This window comes from Pongo abelii, chromosome 9, assembly GCF_028885655.2.
Source record: "Pongo abelii isolate AG06213 chromosome 9, NHGRI_mPonAbe1-v2.0_pri, whole genome shotgun sequence".
In the NCBI taxonomy this organism is placed as follows: Eukaryota; Metazoa; Chordata; class Mammalia; order Primates; family Hominidae; genus Pongo; species Pongo abelii.
In genome coordinates, this window is record NC_071994.2 from 39,246,396 (window position 1) to 39,270,476 (window position 24,081).

General features: G+C 33.5%; 1 protein-coding gene across 3 annotated transcripts in view; it reads left to right on the forward strand.

The window, feature by feature from the left end:
- KIF18A (kinesin family member 18A) overlaps nt 1-24,081 on the forward strand; it is an 86,111-nt gene that overhangs the window by 48,545 nt on the left and 13,485 nt on the right. For all 3 annotated transcript variants that reach the window (XM_024255557.3, XM_024255558.3, XM_063728500.1), the window contains 3 exons: nt 63-298; nt 21,548-21,995; nt 22,709-22,816. In XM_024255557.3, coding sequence (XP_024111325.1) covers nt 63-298; nt 21,548-21,995; nt 22,709-22,816 — 792 coding nt within the window. The remainder of the gene's footprint in view (nt 1-62; nt 299-21,547; nt 21,996-22,708; nt 22,817-24,081) is intronic.

Sequence of the window (24,081 nt, forward strand, 5' to 3'; positions counted from 1 at the left end):
CTAAAATAATGTATTTAAAATGTCATATTTATCTCTCCTTTCTTTTCATCTTCTGTATATAGAGTATTGAATGCTTTACTTCCAGCCCTAAGAAAACAATATTGCACATTAAAAGAAGCTGGCCTGTCAAATGCTGCTTTTGAGTCTGACTTCAAAGAGATCGAACATTTGGTAGAGAGGAAAAAAGTGGTAGTTTGGGCTGACCAAACTGGTGAACAACCACAGCAAAACGATCTACCGGGGATTTCTATTCTTATGACCTTTCCACAACTTGGACCAGTTCAGCCTATTCCTTGTTGTAAGTATAACTTTTGTTTTAAGTAAATAGTAACATTATTTCTAAAGAGAACCTTTGTATATCAAGCTATAGAACAGTTAATTTTAATAGGTTTGGCTATTTTATGAAAATTAATGGGAAAATTAGCTTTATAGTCATTTCAATTAACCAGTATCTTCCAAAGATCTAGAACAAGTATGCATTGATGTTCTATATAACTCTAGCAGTAAAATTCATTTTACCCTCTTTTCTTTTTCTTGGTGACAGGGTCTCACCCTGTTGCCCAGGCTGGAGTCCAGTGGTGCAATCAAAGCTTGCTGCAACCTCCACCTCCTGGGCCCTAGCAATCCTTCCACTTCAGCCCCACAAGTAGCTAGGAATTACAGGCATGCACCACCACTCCTGGGTTTGTTTTTTTTTTTCCCCTGTAGAAACAAAGTATCACTATGTTACCCAGGCTGACTTCAAACTCCTGGGCTCAAGCAGTTGTCTCCCTTGGCCTCCCAGATTGCTGAGATTATAGGCATGAGCCGCTGTGCCTCACTCATTTTATCTATTTTTGATGGAACAATTTTGCTTCCCATACTTCTTTAAAATGTAACCTCTATTAAGGGCAGGAAATTATAATTAATCATATCATATTTTATAATAACAATCTGTTCTTAAGATCAACTAACAGTGTAGAGTTTACTATTTTTCTGTTGACAAATCACTTGATACTTCTCTTTCTCTCATAAAAGTATGTGTGAGACATTTTAATTGCAAAGCTAACATATAATCCTAGTTAAGAAAAAAATTCAGACAATGTAGAAGAACATAAGAAGTAGACTGCCACCTTCAACTCTTCCCAGAACCTCAATTTTATGCCCTATCTCAGAGATTAAATGCTGTTAAATATTTATCTTTGCAGTATGTGTGTAATACAAATGTATTTGTATTACATAAAGCTTTTTGTTAGGTTTCACGTGAATGCTAGCACATTACACCTAGTGGCCTGCAACTTTTTTGTTTAGTTTATTATGTTTATTTGTTTTATTTGTTTGTTATGAACATTTTTAGGGTGCATACATGAAGAATCTACCTCATTTTTTTATTGTTTTTGAGAATCCAGAGAATAGATGTACCAGAATTTAATTAACCTTTTTTCTATTAGTGAACAGTCAGAGAACACATTTGTGCATGCATAGCAAAATCCTAGAAGCTGATTTGCCAGGTTAAAAGACATATCATTTTTTTTAATGGATCATGTTAAACTGCTTTTCATAATTTTTTTCTGTACTTAGTACGCATGAGGGTACCTGTTTCATCTTTACCCAAACCAAAAATAGTAACAACAGCAATAATAATAATGCATAGTCTGTTTTGTTTTGTTCTGTTTTGTTTTGTTTTGTTTTGAGACCAAGTCTCGCTCTATCACCCAGGCTGGAGTGCAGTGGCGCGATCTCTGCTCACTGCGAGCTCCATCTCCTGGGTTCACTCCATTCTCCTGCCTCAGCCTCCAAAGAAGCTGGGACTACAGGTGCCCGCCATCATGCCCGGCTAATTTTTTGCATTTTTAGTAGAGACAGGGTTTCACCATGTTAGCCAGGATGGTCTCAATCTCCTGACCTCGTGATCCATCCACCTCGGCCTCCTGAAGTGCTGGGATTACAGGCGTGAGCCACTGCCCCCAGCTGCATAGTCTTTTAAAATGTGTAACTCTCAGATTATTGATGAGGCCAATTCATCCCCTGTGAGGTATCCTTTGCTCATTCGCACTAGTGGAAATTTTTGTTTATTTGTTGTGGGTTTGAGGGGCTTTTTGTTTGCTTGGTTTTTTGCTTGGCACTTTGTATCTAATAACTCTTTGTTCATTTGGTGCTGCTTTTTTTAATATATATGTTGAGCAATAATTGATCAATTTATTGGACTTTTAACTTTTATATAGTCAAATCTGCCTATATTTTCCATTATGGGGAATTTTCTTGGGATCTGGTGTTTGTTAGCCCCTCACACCCAACTAGAGTCCATTTTTCTTATGTGAGCTAAATCTGTGCTGGGACGTTTGGCTCAAATGTGTCCCAGCACACATTTAGCTCACCTAAGACAAATAGACAAATAGTTGGGAGTGAAGGGCTACTATGTAAGACCTTATTCACAGAGAATAATAGTCTGTTGAAGTCAGATTTTATGTTAAGTGTTGCACCTCTGAATACAATCTGACTTCTGGCTTATTAAAATATTCCCTCAGTCTTTGGCTTTTAATAGTTTTATTATGTTATGCCTAGTTGAGTTTATTTTTACTTCTCTTAAGTGGGTTCCTGACTTTCTGAATTTGTTTCTGCATAATCTTTTGTTTGTTTTGGAAAATTCTTAACCATTATCTCCTCACCTATTGCTTTTGTCACTTTTGCTCTCTCCTCTACTTCTGGGACTCCAATTATATTGCATGGCACTTTCCCATTGTATTGTCTATGCCCTTTACTCTTTTGCCTTTAATGTTTTTTTCTCTCCCTGGATAATTTTGTTTCTCACATTCTTCAGTTTACTTTCTTTTTTCAGCTTTATCAAATCCTTAAATCCTTAAAATTTTTAATTTCAGTTGCTATATTTCAAATTCTGGAATTTCCATTTTATTCTTTTTTATAGTTTCATATCTTTGCAAAAATTGTTATTAAGCACAAAGGGTATAATTACAGTCAGCCATCCATATCCATGGGTTCTGCCTCCATGGATTCAACCAACTGATCAAAAAAAAAAAAAACATGCATGGTTTCATCTGTACTGAACATATAGACTTTTTTTGGTCATTATTCCCTAAACAATGCATCATAACTATTTACATAGTATATATATATATATATATATATATATATATATAGTATTAGGTATTGTAAGTAATGTAGAGATTATTAAAGCATATGGGAGGATTGTATAGGTTGTGTGCACATTTTGTATTATTTTATATATAAAGGATATGAGCATCCATGAATTTTAGTATGGTCATGCAACCTATCCCTCACAGATACTGAGAGACAACTATAATTTAAAGTCTGTGTCTGAGGATTCCAAAGTCTGTAACCACTGGATCTGTTTAGAGTGATTTTCTTGCACGTGGTCTTAATTCCTCATATACATGCAAATTTTTTGTGTGCCAGTCAGGTATTTGCAAAATTATTTGCAGAATATTTTGATGCATCTGATCATGATATTAAATATCTCAGAGAATATTTACAGTTCCTTCTTTCAGATTCCAGGTAGCATTAGCAATTCAGAATCACCTCAGTCCTATTTCAGAGACTGAGGTAATTTGCTACTAAACTGTAGTTTCCTGAGGTCCTGCCTATTTCTGATTTGCCCTCTACAGTATAGCTGTTCAGAGTCCCAACTTAAAGCAAGGAAGATTTACAAAGATCCTAAATTCCAGTTCCAGCACCCTATTCCCACAAAGCTCTTAGCACTGTTGCTATGCTTTTCTGCCAGCTCTTCCAGCATAAGCAAACAACCTCAAGGGGAAATTAGCTGAAATTGCAGAAATTACTTTCCTGAGCCTCCATCTTCCTCCTGATACTCACCTGTAATTTTTCACCATCTTATTAATAATCCAGTGTCTTCAAACAGATGTTTTTTATATTTTGTCCAGACTTTTAGTTGCCTTCAGAAGAAAAGTTGGTCTGAGTTATCTCCATCTTTATTGTTAGCAGAAGTTCCCTATATTATACTTTTACATTAAGAAAATAGGGAAGTTGGATAGATTATCTTAAAACATATATATTGTATATACACATATATATTCTTTTTCTTTTAATAAAGCATTAGACCTGACCTTGTTGTGATCTCTGGAAAGCAAAACTTAAGTTTTTTTCAGATTCTCTCATACCTTTTGGGCATGATTGTTTTTTATAATGTACTCAAGATGTTAGAAAGGAAATAGGATTTTAACACCAAGATTGAGAAATACTGACCACCTGCTATGTGATGCTCATTATTCCTTATATAAAAATCCATATTTCGCATACAGTATAATTGCATAGACTATACTTGTCAACAATAAAACAAAAGAATTTACTTGACTCTTAATTCCTTCTCATAATATTTTTGAAGGAAAGACTTGAAGCCATGTTACATTTTATAATTACGTGTTTTCTCTTGAAAACATATTAGAAGGTGGGTTTTGTTTTTATAATGTTTTGTTTTTGGTTTGTTACTTTACTATTTCATTCAAATGATTTTAGAGATCAACTATTTATTATGTATTTTCCATTTCATGAATTATGTATGTTGTATACATGATGAATAGTGTCAAGGAGGAATAGCAGGAACGGTGTTTATAAGTGAGTTCAAGTGCCTTAGGGACCTTTAAAAGTATTTACTAGATTAACTATATTCTTTTAACTTAAATACACACACATGCAGTGCTTTTAAGAATCTGGGCCAGGGACAGTGGCTTACGCCTGCAATCCCAGTATTTTGGGAGACTGAGGCAGGCCGATCGCTTGAGTCAGGAGTTCAAGAGCAGCCTGAGCAACATGGCGAAACCCTGTCTCTACAAAAAATACAAAACTTGGCAAGGCATAGTGGCCCATGCCTGTAATCCTAGCTACTTGGGAGGCTGAACTGGGAGGATCACTTGAGCTTGGGAAGTTGAGGCTGCAGTGAGCCGAGATTGCACCATTGCACTTCAGCCTAGGCAACAAAGCAAGACTCTGTCTCAAAAAAAAAAAAAAAAAATCTGATGAGATTAACTATAATGAATATAGCCTATACTCTATTGTTGGGCATTTGGGTTGTTTAATAAATTTTCACTATTATTGCAAATAATTTTTTAGTAAGCAAATATGTATATTTATCTTTGTGCTCATATCTGATTATCCCTACAATAAATTCTTAGAAGTAAAATTTCTGGCTCAAGATAAATGCACATTATGCAAAATTTGCAATATATATTGCCAAGTAACTCCCCTCCTTCAAGTAATTTAACCCCCATCAAGTAGTATAAATGAATGAGCTTTTTTTTTTTTTAGCCTCACCAGCTTTTGGTGTTAAAATATTTTTAATTTCTGCTTTTAGTAAATCAATTACAAACATGTATATAAGCACAAAGAATACTATTAGTACCATGTGCCCAACACCTAACTTTAAAACTTATCAGCTCATGTCTAGTCTTGAAAACCCATCTGCTTTCCTCCATCCCAGCTCTTACACTAGATTATTTTAAAGTAGATCTCGGAGAACACATGGACACAGGAAGGGGAACATCACACACCGGGGCCTGTTGTGGGGTGAGGGAAGCGGGAAGGGATAGCATTAGGAGATATACCTAATGTTAAATGACGAGTTACTGGGTGCAGCACACCAACATGGCACATGTATACATATGTAACTAACCTGCACGTTGTGCACATGTACCCTAAAATTTAAAGTATAATTAAAAAATAAATAAATAAATAATAAATAAAATAAAAATAAGATTAGGATTCATTTAGTTGTAGCTTGCAGGCCAAAGCTGATTCACTATCTGTTTTTTATGTCCCATGTGCCAAGATTTTTTTTTTCACGTTTGTATATGACTGGAAAAAATTAGAAAGAAAAATATTTTGTGACACCTGATAATTATAAAACATTCAGATTTCAGTATTAATAAATAAAGTTTTATTTCAAAAAACAAAACAAAAAAAATGTAGATCTCAGACAGCACATCATTTCTTCCATTTACATCAAGTGTGTATAAAAGAAAAATGTCATCAAATATCTAATACGTCCAAATTTCCCCCATTGTCTCATAAATTATTTGTTTCTATGATTTGTTTAAATTAAGATACAAACAAGGTTCATGCCTATGCAGTCTTTTTTAATCTTGGACACTCTCTCCCACTTTTGTCTTTGCTAATTTTTAGGTTGGTGCAGAAGTAATTGTGGTTTTCATCATTGAAAGTAACAGCAATGCTTGTTGATACTTTGCCAATAGTCATAAATACTATCTTTTTTCCATATTCATTACTAATATAGTTGAGTGTGTTTTTTTTAATCGAAGAGTCTTTTTTCTGTGAATTGCCCAGCCATCCTTTGAACATTTTTCTGATATAGTCATCTTTAGTAACAATCGTTACTTTTTTACAAGATCTTAAGTGTAGGGTTTTTTTTAATTCATTCAACAGTGTTTAACTTATAGCAGTATTTCAGGCACTTGTCTGATGATAGGGATCAAAGTATGAAACAAACTCCACCACCCTCAAGGAGCTCACTTCTAGTAGAGAAAGACAATAATATAGTAAATAAATTAAACAGAATGCTAGGAGGTACTACATGCTATAAGAAGGAAATAAAGGGAGTTCAGGAGTGTGGCCAGGGAGGAGAGAGAGTGCTGTTTTCAATAGCATAGTCAGGGAGGATCTCACTGATAAAACTTGAAGGACTTCACAGGACTAGCTATATGAATATCTGGGAGAAGAAACTTTTTTAGGTAGAGGGACACAGTCACAGTGCACAATCTCTAACATAGGAATTTGCCTGACATATTCAAAGGCTGGTGAGGATATATAACTGGTACAAAGAAAAAGAAAATGAAAGTAGTGAGGAGATCAGAGAGATAAAGGGAAGGAAGGCAGATCACATAGGGCCTTGTAGGTTACTATCAGGACTTAGTCTTTGACTCTGAATAAAACAAGGAGCCATGACATGGTCTGAGCAGAAATGTAACATATCTGAATTGTGCTCTTAAAAGATCTCTCTGACTGCTGTGGTGAGAATAGATTATACTATGGTAAGGGCTGAAACATGAGGAGGCTACTAGAATAACCCAAGCAAAAGATGGAGGTTATTCAGACCAGGATAATAGCAATGGAGCTGGTGAGAAGTGGTCAGATTCTAAAATGTTTTGAAGGTAGAGCCAGCAAGATTTCCAAGAAAATTAGATTTGGAATAGGAGAGAAAGAAATGCTTAAGATTGAATCTAAAATTTTGGAACTAAGCATCTAAAAGAATTGAGTCACCTTTAGAGAGATAAGGAAGACTTCAGATGGAGCAGGTATACAGGGTGGAGGTTGTAGAAAATTAGGAGTTCAGTTCTAGGCATGTTAAATTTGTCTAAGATACATCCAAGTGGAGACATCATGTAGGCAGTTAAGAATCTGAAGTTCAGGAGAGAAGTCTAAGCTAAAATATAAATTTGAGAGTTGTTAACATTTAGATGATATTTAAAGCCATAGGACAGGATGAAATCACTAAGGGATATTAACTTTTTCCTGTAATATACATAGTATAACTGTACCCTTCAAGATTTACCACTTATTCTTGCTTTTGTTTGAGGTTTCCTTTTTAATGCTGAAAGTTAAAACATTTATGTAGTAAAATAGCTTTTTTCTCTCTCAGTGCCTTCAGGATCTTTCCTCAAAAGGCCTTTCCATTCATAAGTTTTTAAATTTTCATTTCCACTTTCTCTTAATTTAGGTTGGTGTTAAATGATAGGCAAGAATCTAAATTTATTTTTTCCAAGGAGACTTATATAGATATATTGGCAATACATCCTTAACAGCAACTGTGTTTTTTGTACAGTAAGTAGTCATATATAATTCTGTTTACTCAATTTCTACTCTATTGTTTCACCTGTTTGTCTGTCTTAGGGCCAGTAGCTATTATTTTAATACGTGATACTTTATAGTTTTTTTATATAGTATGCTAGCCCTTCTTCATTATTCTTTGTCTGAAAACTATTCTTTGCTTTGTCTAGGAAATGAATATCAGAATAATTTCCAGTTGCAAGGAAATGAAATTTTTTTAATTCATAAATTGACTTCACATATTTCCAATATCAAATCTTCTTACTCTAGAATAGTTTGTCTCCCTGTATTCATATCTTTTTGTATGTTCCTCCGCAAAGTTTCAGAGTTTTCTTCGTGTTTTATAAATTTGACTGAATAGATCCCTAGATACAATATTTTGTATTTTTGTGACATAGACTACTTTTTACTTTTCTTAAATTAATAAGCCTAAATTCTTATTTAGTAAGAAACTAATTTTGTAAATTTTATGAATTTTAATTATTTTCTAATAACTAGACTTGATTTTTGAATAGATATTTATTTGACTTGAAATCTTTACCTCCAAACTACAAGTGTATTGACTAAGAGTAAAATATGTACATATTTTGGGGTCTGGAAAACAGATAGCACACTCACTGAGTGTAGTGCAAGACGGGGGTGCTGACAGCAAGATTTATTTATGGAACTGATAAAATTCTGACATTAAATGAAAAGTCAAGATTTCCTCATTATCCATCTGGAAACTCACATTTGGTAATACTTCTGTCTGTAACTTTTCCTTTTTTAAAATTTTGCACCCAATGTCAGTGATTTTATCTTAAAGTACAATAAAAGATACTAGGAGAACCAGTCTCTTATGTAGTACCAATATTCTGATTGAATATAGAGTTCACACATAAGCTTAAGTTTCCCCTAAAATTACTTGAATACAAGGAAGTTTCATTTGAAAGATAGGAAATCTCTATACTAATTTCTCATATAACAAATATAAAGCAGCAAAATGTTAATAAACCAAATCTTCCATATTTTTTGCATTTGGCAACAAAATTTAATCATGAAACAATGGAAATCATGCTTATAGCCCTAAATACATTTTGTTTGACTTATCGTCCCCATGTGCATAAGACAGTATTTAGTTATTCATCTATAGCTGCAAATATTACTGTGAATTAAAAGGTTCTTTGTATTGTCCCTTCTTTTCCGTCTTTGGTAAGTATAAATACTGAGAAAATGAGACTGAGAGAGAAACATGATATCTGCTATTTCCCACAGAAAAATATCAAAAGGTTATAGGTTGATTTATTATTCAAAGTGCTGGATTAATTTAAAGGAATATAGTAGTTCCCTATGTATTAGGACAATAGTTCCCTATGTATTACAGAACTATTATACATCCCTAACCATGAGAGTGTCTCATAAGTGTATTATAAAATGTTTATTAGTTTGGTTAATTTAGTGGTACCTTATCTTATATTAGTTTGGTTAATTTAATGGTACTTTATCTTATAAGTTTACATACCTTATAAATAGTTAAAATTCATTTACCTGTATCATTTGCAACTATGAATTCCATGAGTCATAAGGCTGTTAAAAAGAATCCAGATTTATGATGAGTACACTAATTGTATCAATCATTTGTAGCCTAGAAGTGTTTATTGAAATGTATACATTAATATTTGATTTCACTTTAGAACTTTGCCAACTAATTTTGATTTAGCACAGTTTCCCAGAATTTCTCCTCACGTACGTATTAACAGGAGTGCTTGCTTGCAAAGGAAGAATCCTTGCCATCGTTTTGTACCAAACCTCAATTAGATCTAATCCCATTCATCAATGTCTCCCTGTCATGAACCCTACTTTGCAGCCTATGACTCATGTTTGCTAAATACTGCATTCTTCCTTTACAATAACATACAGCTCTGTAAATCTCTTAACGTTTACAGTCTTAAACTTTTGATAAATTAGTTCCTCTGGGTAAAATCATTCAGAACACATAATATGGCACGTCAAAAGATGACCCCAAAAGCCCTGCCCATTTATAAGACAGGGATTTTAAACCCATTAGTGATAAATTATCTAATCTCTCTATTTTATGTGAAGGAACCATCTGTGAAATATTTCCAAAAGCTGAAAAATAAATATAAAGCCCCACTACTTGAGAAACCACATGAATTGCCATTTAGTAATTGTGTTTTAGAGATTTATTTAAAACAAAGAGAGAAAAAGATGTTTCTCAATTTATTTTAAAATATTTTTAGAAAATTTGGCATAAGAAATGAATAATATAGTGACATCTAAACTAGTTTTAATTTCTCTTGTCTTTTTCCACTGTAGTCTACACTTCACACTGCCAACAAAGTGATCTTCCTAATAAAGTGTAGACCTCTCAGAAGAGTCTTCAGAGGCTTTCCAAGTCCAGTGTCAAGCTATAGGCATACTTTTGTCCAGCACCTGGTATCCCAACCTTCTGTTAACATGATTTCTGTTTCTGGCCTCTGCAATTTCCAGGCTTTTCCATCAATTTCAAATGCTTGTTTTCTCTGCCTCCATGCCACTTCTTGGCCTACATCTTTCTCCACAGTGAGAGTACAATTCAGATACTTCCTTCTTTATTAAATCTTCCTTTTAATGGATCATCTTTCCTTTGCCTGCATATATTCATTTGTATTCCCATGGCTTTTAAGTTTTTCACTCCTTTCACTAGTGTTTTAACCTTGTTACTATCTTAGCAATAAATATTTATTTATTTTAATTTGGAAAAAAGTGAAGCCAAAAGAAACAAGATATACTTTATTAACTTATATTAGTATTTAGTTTTAATAGCCTACTGGACTTTTTTTCTAAGCATACATTTGTGGTTTGCTTTTTTAAAACGAAAACAATGGAAACTATTTTATATATATAGTTGATAACCAGCCTCTTTTTCACTGAACTACTTGCTGTAGACACATTTTGCTATCAACAAATATGAATTTAAGTCATTTTTAATAGCTGCATATTATATTTGCCTAATCTCCTGCTAATTAACATTTAGTTTGTTTTCACTTTATTGTTACAAGCAACACCCCACTAAATGTCTGTGCATGTGTATTTATTTTGCAACTTGCCTAATTATTTCCTTAGGCTAAGCCCCTAGAAGAAGAATAGCTTAATCAAACAGTATGTATATTTTAAAGGCATTAGATATGCATTGTCAGATTCCCCATCCCCAGAACTATTATAACTGTAGTCTGCCATTGTAAGTGGGTGATGAAGGTGACGGTGAACATTTTTTCATGTGCTTTTTGTCTGGTTATAGTTCGTTCTGAATTAACTGCCTCTTCCTTTGCCTTATTTTGCTCTTACCTATTTTATTTTGTAAGAATTATTTCTCTCAGAGACAGACCAGCCAACCTATATACACATATATACATATACATACATACACATACACGAGCTCTAAATCCTTTGCCAAATGTGTTACATGTATTTTTTTCTCTCTTATTCATGGTTGGTTTTGATTTTTATGTAACCCAATTTTAAGTTATGAAGATATTCATATTTTATTTGCCTACTTTCTCTTTTCAGTAATAATAGGAGATAGCATTTCATTTTGGGAGTAAGGAAGTAGTATGTTGCCTCCTATTCATATTTTTGAGTCTGTGAAGAAAGTTTTATTTTTTTAAGTCTCCATTATGTTTATTATATATGTTATTACTCTGTATTACTTGCATTACTTTTTACCTGACTTCTACCTGGAAAATAAGAAACATGACTCCAACTCTGGCAACAACAAATATAATTGCTATCATGACTTTGAGCATGTCATTTTCTTGCTGTGAGCAACAAATTATAAAATAATGAAGTTTAAATAAACACTAAAACCATCTAGTACTAAATTCTGGTTGTGTGTATAAGATGATCCCCATTGTAACTTTCCTGGTGGCCAGTAGTTAGGACCACTCTTTTAAAGTGGAGATTCAGTGAAAATAGATATAGATTGCTAAACTATATAATTCCCATGACATAGAAATGTCATAGTTAAAGTAAGTAAGGCCTTATCTTACTTGAGCCTTTTAGTTTTTGCTATTAGGAAACATTTGTGTGTAAGTTTATTCCTTTTTTCTTGTAGTGATGGACTAAAATCAAGCATTTGATTTAAAATTATTTGGATTTGACTTGTCATTGACAACTGTTTTAAGGACATTTCCAACATTTCTTAAAACTATGCTTAGGAAGATAAAAAATTACTGGGGATTTTTTTGTTTTCTATTGGAATATATGCTGGATGATTATATATAACAAACTTGCAATATTTACAATATTTCTTTCTTTCTTTTTTTTTTTTTTTTTTTTTTTTGAGACGAAGTTTTGCTCTTGTTGCCTGGGCTGGACTGCAATGGCATGACCTCGGCTCACTGCAACCTCTGCATCCCTGGTTCAAGTGATTCTCCTCCCTCAGCCTCCCAAGTAGCTGGGATTGTAGGCGCCCACCACCAGACCCGGCTAATTTTTTTGTATTTTTAGTAGAGAAGTTTAAGACCAGGCTGGTCTTAAACTCCTGACCTCCGTTGATCCACCTGTCTCAGCCTCCCAAAGTGCTGGGATTACAGGCATGAGCCACCACACCCAGACAGTATTTACAATATTTCTAAACAGTATGCTATACTGCTGTTTCTTGATTCATTAGTGTTTAGATGTTGTAACTTCTAATCATGAGAGATGAAGAATTAGCTCACTTACAACACCACCACCTTATTTCTTCTCTGGTTTTGCTAATGTATTTTAGCAGGATCAGGTAAGAAGTGACATGTGTATGTTATATAATATATATATAAAGTATGTAATTTCACATTATATTTATACATATGTTAATATGTGTAACATTTAATTTTAGAGCCTACTTAAGGAAATATTTTATAATTAAATAAATAAAATATTATTCAAAACATCTGTTGGAAGTAAGAATATACTGACATTTCTTAAAACTAATTTTAGGGAAACAGACATGAAGCATCTCTTTTTTTTTTTCCTTTTTTTCTACTTTTTACTGGAAACGTTTCACAGTCCTCAGCCAAATCTGTGAGATAGACTTCCTGGAGAATTGAAATATTTGAAAGATGCAAATACTGAAGTAGATTGATTGTGCTCATAGGTAGACTTAAGTGGCTTAAAGAGCAATACCACCAATAAATACATTTGTAGATGTTTCTCTTGAGGTATAGGCAGTCAATTTATCAAACTTTTTTCAAGTCTTTTTTATGTACTTCATCAGATTATCCTATGTTTTATTGTCAAAATCAAAATGTCCAATTTATTGCTTTTATTACACTACCATTCATCAATTATATATCTTAAAATCCTACACATTTGAGAGATAGTGAATGGCAGATGACTATCTAAACTTTGTTTACTTTTTTAACCACTTACACTCACCAAATATTTATTTATAATTTTTATAACCACTTAGCAAATGTAATTTAGTTTGTCATGCAAATTAATTATGTTTTCATTATGATTTCACTGTTTTTGTTTTTATTTTTAGCTGTGGTATTATTAATAGCAAATTTAATACTCTATAATACTAATGTTAATATACTTCTGTTGTAATCCATGTTACATTGTTTTAGAATCTGGATTATTAATGATGAAAATATTTGTATTTCTTCTCCATCTAATCCATGATTTCAGTGCATGCATTTACAGTTAATTTTAAAAGTGGTTTTAATACTTAAAAGTCTTTTGAGAGGCTTCTAAAACTTGGCAGTCTCAACAAAATGTTTTTGTCTAACTTCCTTTTTAAGTCTGTCTTTGGACTTACAGTAAACAAACTTTTTGAAGCGGGAATCTCTAGCCATAATGCAGGAACAGATGAATAGAACACTCACCACTTTATCCTGAAACGCACATTTTCAGTTTTTTATAGGATGCCTTAAAGCATCATATAAATATTTTAAAAATGTTTCCTAAACTATTAATGAGTAAGTATTACAAAACTAGGGTTGGACTTATTAAACAAAGCTCTGATTTATAGTTATCTCCAGAAAACTAGTCAATCTAGGGGAACCTACAAATGTCAGTCTTTTTTATTTTTATGTTTCATTTACAAAGAACTTTTTGATTTTCCATTTAGGGGGTATATGGGCCTGGCTACCAGTATTATAGAGAAGTGGGAGAAAAATCAGCATACATTTATTATTAAGAAATTATTTAATGCATCTAGTGTCAGCTGTGCATGTTGGCCCCAGTCTACAGCCTATCCAGAGAGTAAAACTTTATGTCTTTTAATAGGGTAACAAAGGAGCAGTTACCTGGCAATGTAGGTGATGGTAATGGGGTAAGGGAGATCTGGGAATCCAACTTCCTTATACAGACTTCCAAGAATTCTCCTGTTTTAACTCCACCCTGTGCTTTCAGAGACAACCTCATGCCTTCAGTTCCTGAGATCTTCAGAGATTTGAAAGAGCTGATTTTTTATTGGCTTCCTACCCACCACCCCAACATTATTCCCCCTTTTTTTTTTGTCATTTATTATTTTACAGAGCAGGATTATATTTATTATATAAAATAATCAAACGTATAAAAAGGAAAATAAAATAATTCATTATTTTCCCAGTGAGCTACAAACCTGTGTTAACATTTTGATGAATTGGATTGTATTTCCTTCTCTGTTTTCTATTACTTTTCCCCCCATTTTTGCCCAGGAGGTTTGTGTGCTTTGATTTGTTTTCTTTTTGTTTTTGTTTTGTTTTGTCAAAATTGGGATTATACTGTATACTACCTCATTAATGAACATTTTTTCATATCATCAAATAATCTGTAAAATATAGTTTCAAATATCAGTGTAATTGTGGATGTTCATGTTCATTTGGTTATTTAGTCATTGCCTAAGTGATTTAATTAACTTCTGTGGTAGGGGCTCAGCATTGTGTGGTGGTGGAGAACTTGGCATCTGGATTAGCAAAAAGTCTGAGTTTGTATGCCAGTTCTGTCATTTCTTTACATTTTCTTTTTATAGGTCCAGTGAGTTTTCTGTTTGCTTATTATAATTATGCTTTTTCCTGTAAAATTAAGGGGAAAAAATATAATCCTGTCCACTGATCCAACAGCCCAGGGAATGTAGGGAAGAAACCAGAGCCACAGGTAGTCTCAGCTAGAAATCTGCCCCTTTGCCCAAGAGTATCTCATCCATGTGTGGTATAGCCACCAGTGATGGGAACAAGCCTGGTAACATTGGGTACTTTTTAGTATTTTTTTTCTGCACTGTAACAACTGAGCCAAGACTGAATTTTAGAGCCTCTTAGCGCTACTTTTAGCATTCAGATGTTGCCATTTTACTATATTGCATAGCTGTATCTCACTTATTCTCCCCAACTCCCACCTTACCCCATCATCCCTGGTTCTAATTTAAGGCCCTTTACTGATATCTGCCAGTGTCTTTTACTTAACTCCTTGGGATAGCACTGAAGGGTAAAGGATAGGGACTACTGTAAGTCGTTCTCCTCCATGCCTTCCCTTAGGAGTCTGAGCTATACAATATTCTTCAGAAAGTCCTCTAATGTTCTGGCACTCAGATGATAATGTTTTCCCATTACCAACATTAGGTCAAGTTTACCCTTTTTTTAATGATGTGATCATTTTAAAGGGAATCTGAATGGGAGCTGGGTTGCCTCTAATTCAGGTTATCACTTTGGTTAAAATTGTCTTTTGCAGTTAACCTTCAAATGCCTCCTTGTACTATGGATATTTCTCAAGTGTGCCAACCAAGTACTGTTTCTAGTGAGAAATTCTTCAAGCAGCTAGTGTCTTTCTAAATTCCTTCCCTATCAAAAAGAAAAGATTCTAATATGTATATTCTTTTATCAAAACTCACTCATTACAAGTTTGCATTTTGCATTTTCAAGCTTCTTTAAACATGGATCAAAATGCATTGGCTCCTTTTTAAAGAACTGAATGCTATATTAACAAAATATTATAAGAGGAGCAGTTAGGCCTTGTATCTGAAAACATAGTATGTCTATGCCTGGAACTGTCTATAAACCTGTTTTAATTGTTTGGGAGTGTCTACAGATGAATATGCAGAGAAAGTAGGGTGCCTAACCTAAAAAGAGATGCTGTTTTTAACATCATTCTACCAACTTAAATCTTACCCATTAATTGCCCTTGGTACAACTTCCTAGGAGCTGAACTTCATTTTCAATACTGTCTCTATCTGCTACTTTTGTTCTAGGACCATTTCCTACTTATCCTTACTCCTTTTCTTTCCTTTCCCCTATCTCAGCATAATAACACTCATCATCTCTGAATAAGAAATCACAGCCTCAAACCCCAAAGAGTTTCTGCTGCCTCAAGTCTCTATGAGCATCCAAACTAGAAAGGGAAAAATGCAGATTCCAGGACTCCTACAGTTACATGGATCAGAACTCCTGAATAGAGGACAGGACCCCAAGCTTGATGAGTGGGAGTAGGGGGAAAGGGATGTCAAAAAAAAGAATGCCAAAGTTGAGGGAATGACATGCATAAATGGTTCATGGTTTTATGGAGCATTGTCAATTTCTCTTAATTTACTTATGTAGAATTAATATATACTACTTTCTGTGAACCCTTTATTACAGGCAGCTAATTACATACATAGATATTATAATACCCTTCTCACATCTCTCCATCACTGCTCCTACCACTCTTACCCAAGCTGTCATTTCTTGCTTAAGCTATAGCAATAGCCTTGTTACCGATTTTTCTGTTTTCTCTCTTGACCATTCTTGACACAGCAAGCAAATCAATCTTTTTCCTAAACATCAATCAGATCACATTATATCCATATTTGAAACCCTCCACAGATCTCCCTTTGCACTTGGAATAAATAAAAACCCTTGTCTTGTCCATAAATCCTAACATAAGTTGCCCCTTTTGATCTCTCTAGCCTCTTCTCATTCTGCCTGTCCCTCTAACTCACAGCACTTCAATCAAACTAGCCTCTTTTCCTCGAGCTCAACAAATTCATTGTTGCCGTTGGATCTCTGCACATGCTATTTTTTCTGCCTTTTCCTCCAGATCTTAATAGAACTGCCTCCTTCTTAGCCATTCAAGTCTCAGATCACATATTCCATCCTTAGAATTGTTATTCTAGCCATCATAGAATGATAGTTAAAACATCCTATCTCCCATCACTGTCTATTCCATTTCTCTGTTTTATTGTCTTTACAATTAATTCATCATCCTAATTTATTTTATTTGTTTATTGTCATCTGCCTTCTCCCCTCAAAAATGTAAATTCTTAACTGTCTTGTTTACCACTGTACCTAGCATGGTATAGTAGATACTTAATAAATATTGGGTGGATGAACAGTGAATTCTTTTTATGCAGGTGTACTCCTTTTAGATTGTTGCTTTTGTACCATAGCTGACTACAACTTTTTTTCCATAAATAAAACATATGTTGATCCTGGATTCAAAATAGTAGTAGTGATTTTTTTCTTTTAAATTTTTTGACATTATGCTTCTTATTATTTGGACATAAATTTCAAAAAGTCCTATTCACTTACATCCCATGGGTCATAATCATTCAAGATAATAGAAATGGAGCACACTTACACTATGTTGAGGAGTTAAAGTCCCAAGAGATGTTGTGGAAATAGCAAAATTACTCAGAAACCATAACATACATTGCTACCCACTACCTCTTATATTTAAGTATATGATACACTGGACTAGTTCCTTAGATAGACTCTAGAGAGATGTCTTCCCAAGTGACTGCCAGTCTTCCCTATTCCAGTTTGCAAGAGCATGCCTTATAACAATGCATTTTTAATTTCCTGTTCCCTTCTGTGTAGCACCCATGTTGCTAGGGTATTTTATTGACTATCAGCATCTATATGGTCTCTTGTTCTGCAAGGCACAGCCTGCAACTTTGTGATACATTTTCTCATTTTATGGGGCCTTTCTAAAGGAATTATAATCTGCCTCCAAGTTCCTTCTTATCACTTCTACTCTATAAGCACAAGAATTATGAAATATTGTTAGATAGTGTTTTCCCCAGCTGAATCAGGGGAAACTACAACTGTCCCATGCCTGCTCTTCTGGAAATTTACTGTACACCCTTTTCCTCTAATGGAAAAGTACAGCAGATCTCTTTTACAGACATAGACCTAACATATCCAAGAGTTCTTATAGCCTATTAAACTTTCTGATCCCCCAACTCAACACTCTCCACTTGCCATACCCACATAAAGTTCTATATTACCTAACTTAGCTAAAGGATAATAATTACTTATTATGTAATTGTATTTATATCTTCTAAAAATTGTATTCAGAGTAAAATTTAGTTGTTTATTCTTTTAGTTTTCATTAAGTGGGGTCATTATCCTTTTATGTTTATAGTTACAGAAGATTGACTTAAATTTTTATTTAAACCTTTAAATTTTGTTTTTGCTCTGGTTAGCTCCTAAAGCTTTCTAAGCAACTAATCAGCCTAAGTAGTTCTGAATTGACCATCTGCCTTCTGCCCTTTTATTTTATCTGAACTTAATAATTGAGAGAATGAAAAGAACTCTTTAGATTTATATCATATACATGTCGTGTGTCTGTAGCATCTCTTCTTCTAGGCCCAGTAAAACGATTGTATGTAAATCCACATTAACTACCACATCTCCATGCTATTCCTTCAGCTTATCATACTCTGCCAGGAGAGCAGGATTATAGCTAAAGATATATCATTTTAACACCACTGTTCCTTTTACTGACAAATTGTTAGTCAGTCTGATCATACTAAATTTGATGTCGGGTGTATGCTTAGATTATCCCAGAGGACACATGGATATTTCTTCAGTGTTCTACCAGAAGACTGTGATTTTTATCACTCTTTACTAGCAGTAGGGAAAATGTGGTCCACCATGATGGGAATTTGCCCAGTTGCCACTCCCAGAGATTATACCTTCTAAGTATGTATTTAAAAAAATAATGACTCTATAATTCTTGTCCCTTGAGATTTCATGTTCCATTATGTTTTAAAGTTTAAAATGTTATTATAAGGTCTGCATTTGCAAATAACATATATACCTGTTTCAATAATACCTGTGGTTTATATTAATCATCAGCCTTGATAAACTGGATATATGATAAACTGAAAGTGAAGCATTATTTGAAATATATTGTTTTAGAGATAACAGTAAGTTAGTTTTTGATGATTGGAAAGTAAATTACAACTCTCCTTGTAAAAGTTGTAATATTAACAGTTGAAACATATTTGCATTTCTAGAGCCTTTCTTTGAACCCTTATCGTATAATCCTATTCGTATATAAAAAGGTAATATCCTCTTTTTTCTAGGGGATATTAATGTCCACACTGCTTAAGTGAGTTGCCCAAGGTCACTTGGCGAGCTGTTGGTGGAGCCAGAAATAGAATCCAAGTCTCCTGACTCCCAATTCAGTCCTCTACCCTCCATGTAGTTTTCTATCCTCTATACCCCTGCTGCCTCTCATGGGAAAAGAAGTTAATCTTCCAGCTATTAATAGCCACCAAATTGGTGGTAGCAGCACAGTGGAGAAAAGTAACTGTCTTTACACTGCAGCATTAGTATAAAAATATCTGGTAATGGAAAATTTGACAAATGTCATGTTAAAGGGAGTGGAAAATTATTTTAAGATCTGGATCTCATTTATCTAGTTCTCAGAAAAGTAAAATTCCTCAGTAGAACAGGGATCATATTTTTCTTCTGTTTTTGAATTTTATTTCCTAGAGGGTAATTGTCAACCTAGCCATAGCAGAGCATATTGTCAACTAATTTAATAAGAATAGTGCTTGTACTGTTGCTGATTGTTTAAGTGTATTTTCTAACTTGGTTGAAAGTTTGAATTGCTTTATTGAAATGCATAACACTTATCTTATTCTGCTTTCAATGTTCTTTAAGTTAGTATTATATAGTAAAGTAAATATCAACTGGGAATTTTACTTCATGATTAGACAACATGAATGGAAATACACGTAATAGTTTCTTCCATTGACAGTACACTCCAAGCAAAGGTATTTCATGTCAGACACCAAGAAGTTCACCAGAATAAAGTAGGTAGAGTAGAAAAAAGTTAATTGAAAAATATAAGATAATCACACTGAAGTTGATCAAGTGTATTGTTACATATGTCATTATTTGGGGCATTAATAAAAGGTGTTTACCAGATGTTTGTGTTTTTAAATGTTAAACATTAAATACTAAATCTAGTATTGTGGTAATAAGTTCTAATGAAACAATTTGTTTCTTAATTTTGGACCAAGGGCCAAGAATTCCCCAACTAAAAATATCAGCATATTTTGTTTCTATTTAAAGATGACTAAAAAGTCTTTAATCAGAAGGATGACATGAACAGAATTATGTTTTAACTATAAGCATAAAAAAGACAGAATTGGTATACATTGGAAAATGCAAGAGAAAAGGTAGAAAAAAAAATCTAGGAATTTGGATCCCAGGTGACAGAGAAGGTAATGGTAAGAGGATAATTAGAAATATGAGAAACTGTGTAGAACAAGACAACTAGAGGGTCAAGTACAGCTCCTTAGGGAAATGTATACGTTTACTGGATGGAAGAAGAGAATAACACAGATGTTAGAATAGTACAGATATAATTTTGAAAACTACAGGAGTTATCAGATAAGGCTGAGAAAGATCATCAGATTTGGTGACCTCTTGACATTTGGGGGACTGACTTCTCTAGAGTGATGAGGGTGAAAGTACTCTGAACTCTTTGAATTATTTCATTTATCTTTAGTATTAAATCTCGTTTTTGCAAACCTATGAGTTATGTATGATACAGGAGACACATCAGTTAACTAGAATACTTAATTGACTACAGTTTTCTCTCAATATCCTGGGGACAGGCAAGTTGATTCCAGGAACCCTCCCAGATACCAAAATCCATGGATACTCAAGTCCGTTACATAAAATGGCATAGTATATAGCCTACATGTATCCTTCTGTGTACTTTAAATCATCTCTAGATTACTTATAATACCTAATACAATACAAATGCCATTAAATGGTTGTTATAGTGTATAGTTTTGAATTGTTTTGGTTTATTTGTTTGTTTTGTGAATATTTTCAGTCTCTGGTTGGTTGAATCCACATATGCAGAATCTGCAGGACTGAGGGTCAACTCTATACCTGACGCTGTAACAGAAACAATGCTTTCATTCACCCAGAATTTTACTGGGTATTGCCATTCTTGTTCATTTAGACTAGACTTCCACTCAATTAGTAATAAACTGGTCACTGACACCTAAACCCTAGCATCACCCAGTATACTCATATAACAAACCTGTACATGTACCCGCAAATCTAAAAAACAAGGCAAAACAAAAGTAATAAGCTGGTAATATTTTACAATGGAACAAGTGTTAACCTCTGTGCCTATAAAAGTTTAATACTGTTTTCATCTTAAACCTAAATCAAACATTAAAGCTAGAAATTGTGAATTTTGTTGGAATTGATTGGTAATTTGTTTCCTAATTACCTAATATCTCAAGAAAGCTATACCTATAAATTAATATTGATATTAGCAATGGATTCATTTTTTTGTTATAGAATTTCTTTATAATGAGTTTATTTAAAATTTTTAGCAGTAAACCATGATATTTTCCTTTCCAACTTATATTTTTCAGATTTTTATCAATTGGCATAAAAATACCTTATTATTAGGGTTTCTTAGTTTTAAAAGTAATGGGGGTTATTTAAAAAACTAGGAAACATTATCGGGTGTCTTTTTTAATTTTTTTGAATAGGCTCATCTTCAAGTGGATCTAATCTGGTTAAGATTCCTACACAAAAAAGAACTCGGAGAAAACTAATGCCATCTCCCTTGAAAGGACAGCATACTCTAAAGTCTCCACCATCTCAAAGTGTGCAGCTCAATGATTCTCTTAGCAAAGAACTGCAGCATATTGTGTATACACCAGAAGACTGTAGAAAAGCTTTTCAAAATCCGTCTACAGTAACCTTAATGAAACCATCATCATTTACTACAAGTTTTCAGGCCATCAGCTCAAACATAAACAGTGATAATTGTCTGAAAATGTTGTGTGAAGCAGCTATCCCTCATAACAGAAGAAAAGAATGTGGACAGGAGGACTTGGACTCTACATTTACTATATGTGAAGACATCAAGAGCTTGAAGTGTAAATTACCCGAACAAGAATCACTACCAAATGATAACAAAGACATTTTACAACGGTACAAAAAAATATTTGCCAATTCTTTTTTTTTAACATAGACTTTCAACTATTAGTTGAGGTTTATTTCATAAACCAAGTGTGCCATTTTGATTATAAAACAGTCTGTTTTACTTTCATTAAATTTTAATTATCTTTCTCTCTGAATATTAATTCACTAACAAAATATTTTAAAGTCTTAAATTTGATATCTTAAGTCAGTTGACCCTTCTTAGTCTAGGAGAGACCTTAAGATATGTTTAATTTGTTCTTCTTACTCTGAAGGTGGATTATACAAGCTATTGTTGGAGGATTATCATGTTTATTATTCATTAATATTTTCACTGAAGGAAATTTCACACTTTCTATTGATGTTTAGCAAACCTCAACTTACTCTGAAATGGTCATACCCCTAAAGTATGGTTGAATGTGTGTCATCCAAGCAAACATATCCTTCTCAGTTTATCTGCATAATCATACTCAATCTAAATATGGAAAGAAAAATACCTTCACTATTCTATGCCATTGGGAATGCAGAAATCTCTCGATAGCAACTTTACCTATGTTATAAAGAGAAAAGAATACCCCAGGACAAGCAAGGGAATCTTTACAGTACAGCAGAATGTTTTTCTTTATATATTAATACCAAATGGTTTTCTAATTATGGACACATTTGCTTCCTTTTCATAGTTTAAATCAAAATTTTTTTTTTATTTATCACTATTTAATATACAGGCTTGACCCTCCTTCATTCTCAACTAAGCATTCTATGCCTATACCAAGCATGGTGCCATCCTACATGGCAATGACTACTGCTGCCAAAAGGAAACGGAAATTAACAAGGTATGATTAAACATAAACTGGTTTGGTTCTATAGTTACATCAGATAATCTTTATATGTTATATTCTATTGCTTTTTTATTTTTTATAATTAGACTCTCAATTCATGTTTAAGCATACTTAGGATTAATTGCTCTGAATGGGGTACTGGATTTATATTATCAAAGGGAGATCTTGAAAAACTCAAGTATTTCACTTGATATTTATATAAAATATTTCATATTTCAGACTTTTAAAAATAAATTGAAAAGTTTTCTGTCAAAAACTACTTAATTTTAACTTTTCTGGGGTGACAATTTTTACTTATTTCATTATTTCTACTTATTTCGTTATCCTTTTTAAACATTACCAAATTTCTTCCATCATAGAATTATGTTATTTTAATGGATTATGATATATGACTAAAATATAATGAGTGAAGAGACTTTCATTTCTGCCTAAGACAGTGTAGCTTGTATCAGACCAAGCTACCTATCAAGAACAGTTGTAAAAAGTTCATAAAATAGAACCAACAGCTGCTTGAAGGCAATGGAGAACAACCATAATAGCCAGGATTGAGAGCCTGAGATCCCAGAGAAAAGAGAAACATGCTATAGACAGCCAGACTTTCTCTGCCTCTGTTTTTTATTTAGCATTTGCCAATTTATGGCATAAGGCATAGAGGCCGAACAGAAAATGGAAACTTAGAGCTATCAGCTGTCTTACTCTGAGCTAGGGAAACAAAATTATTCTGTACAGTTTTTGTCCTCAAGGTATTCGCCAAGTTCTCAGCTTTGTGGAATGAGAGGCTAAGACACCAAGATGAAAGTAGCTGCTAAGAGGCTAAAGTATTAAGCAGAGTTTTGATGTTCTTATGAGGCTTTCACAGAAAAATTGGAGTTCAGGGACCACCATGAAGAAAAGGCCCTATTAAACACATCAGCATTTTATTTGAGATCCCTGAAGGGTGTTTCACTAGGAGTAGGGCAACCTAGAAATAGGCCAGTTCTTGAAAGTCTGAAACAGACCTTAGACCAACTTAATTCTTGATTGGATCAAGGTGATTTATCTTTGCTCTGCATCAATGTTTGGCACTTAAACAAAAATTACAAAATATGCCAGGAGACAGGACCAAATGACTAAAAATTAAGAGAAAAAAACATCATGGGAGCAGTTCATACGTGAGGCAGATATTGGGATTATCAGATAGGAATTTAAAAATTTTAACTGTAATAATTTCAACAAATAGATACTTCCCCAAAGAACCAGATTCTATTAAAATTAATCAA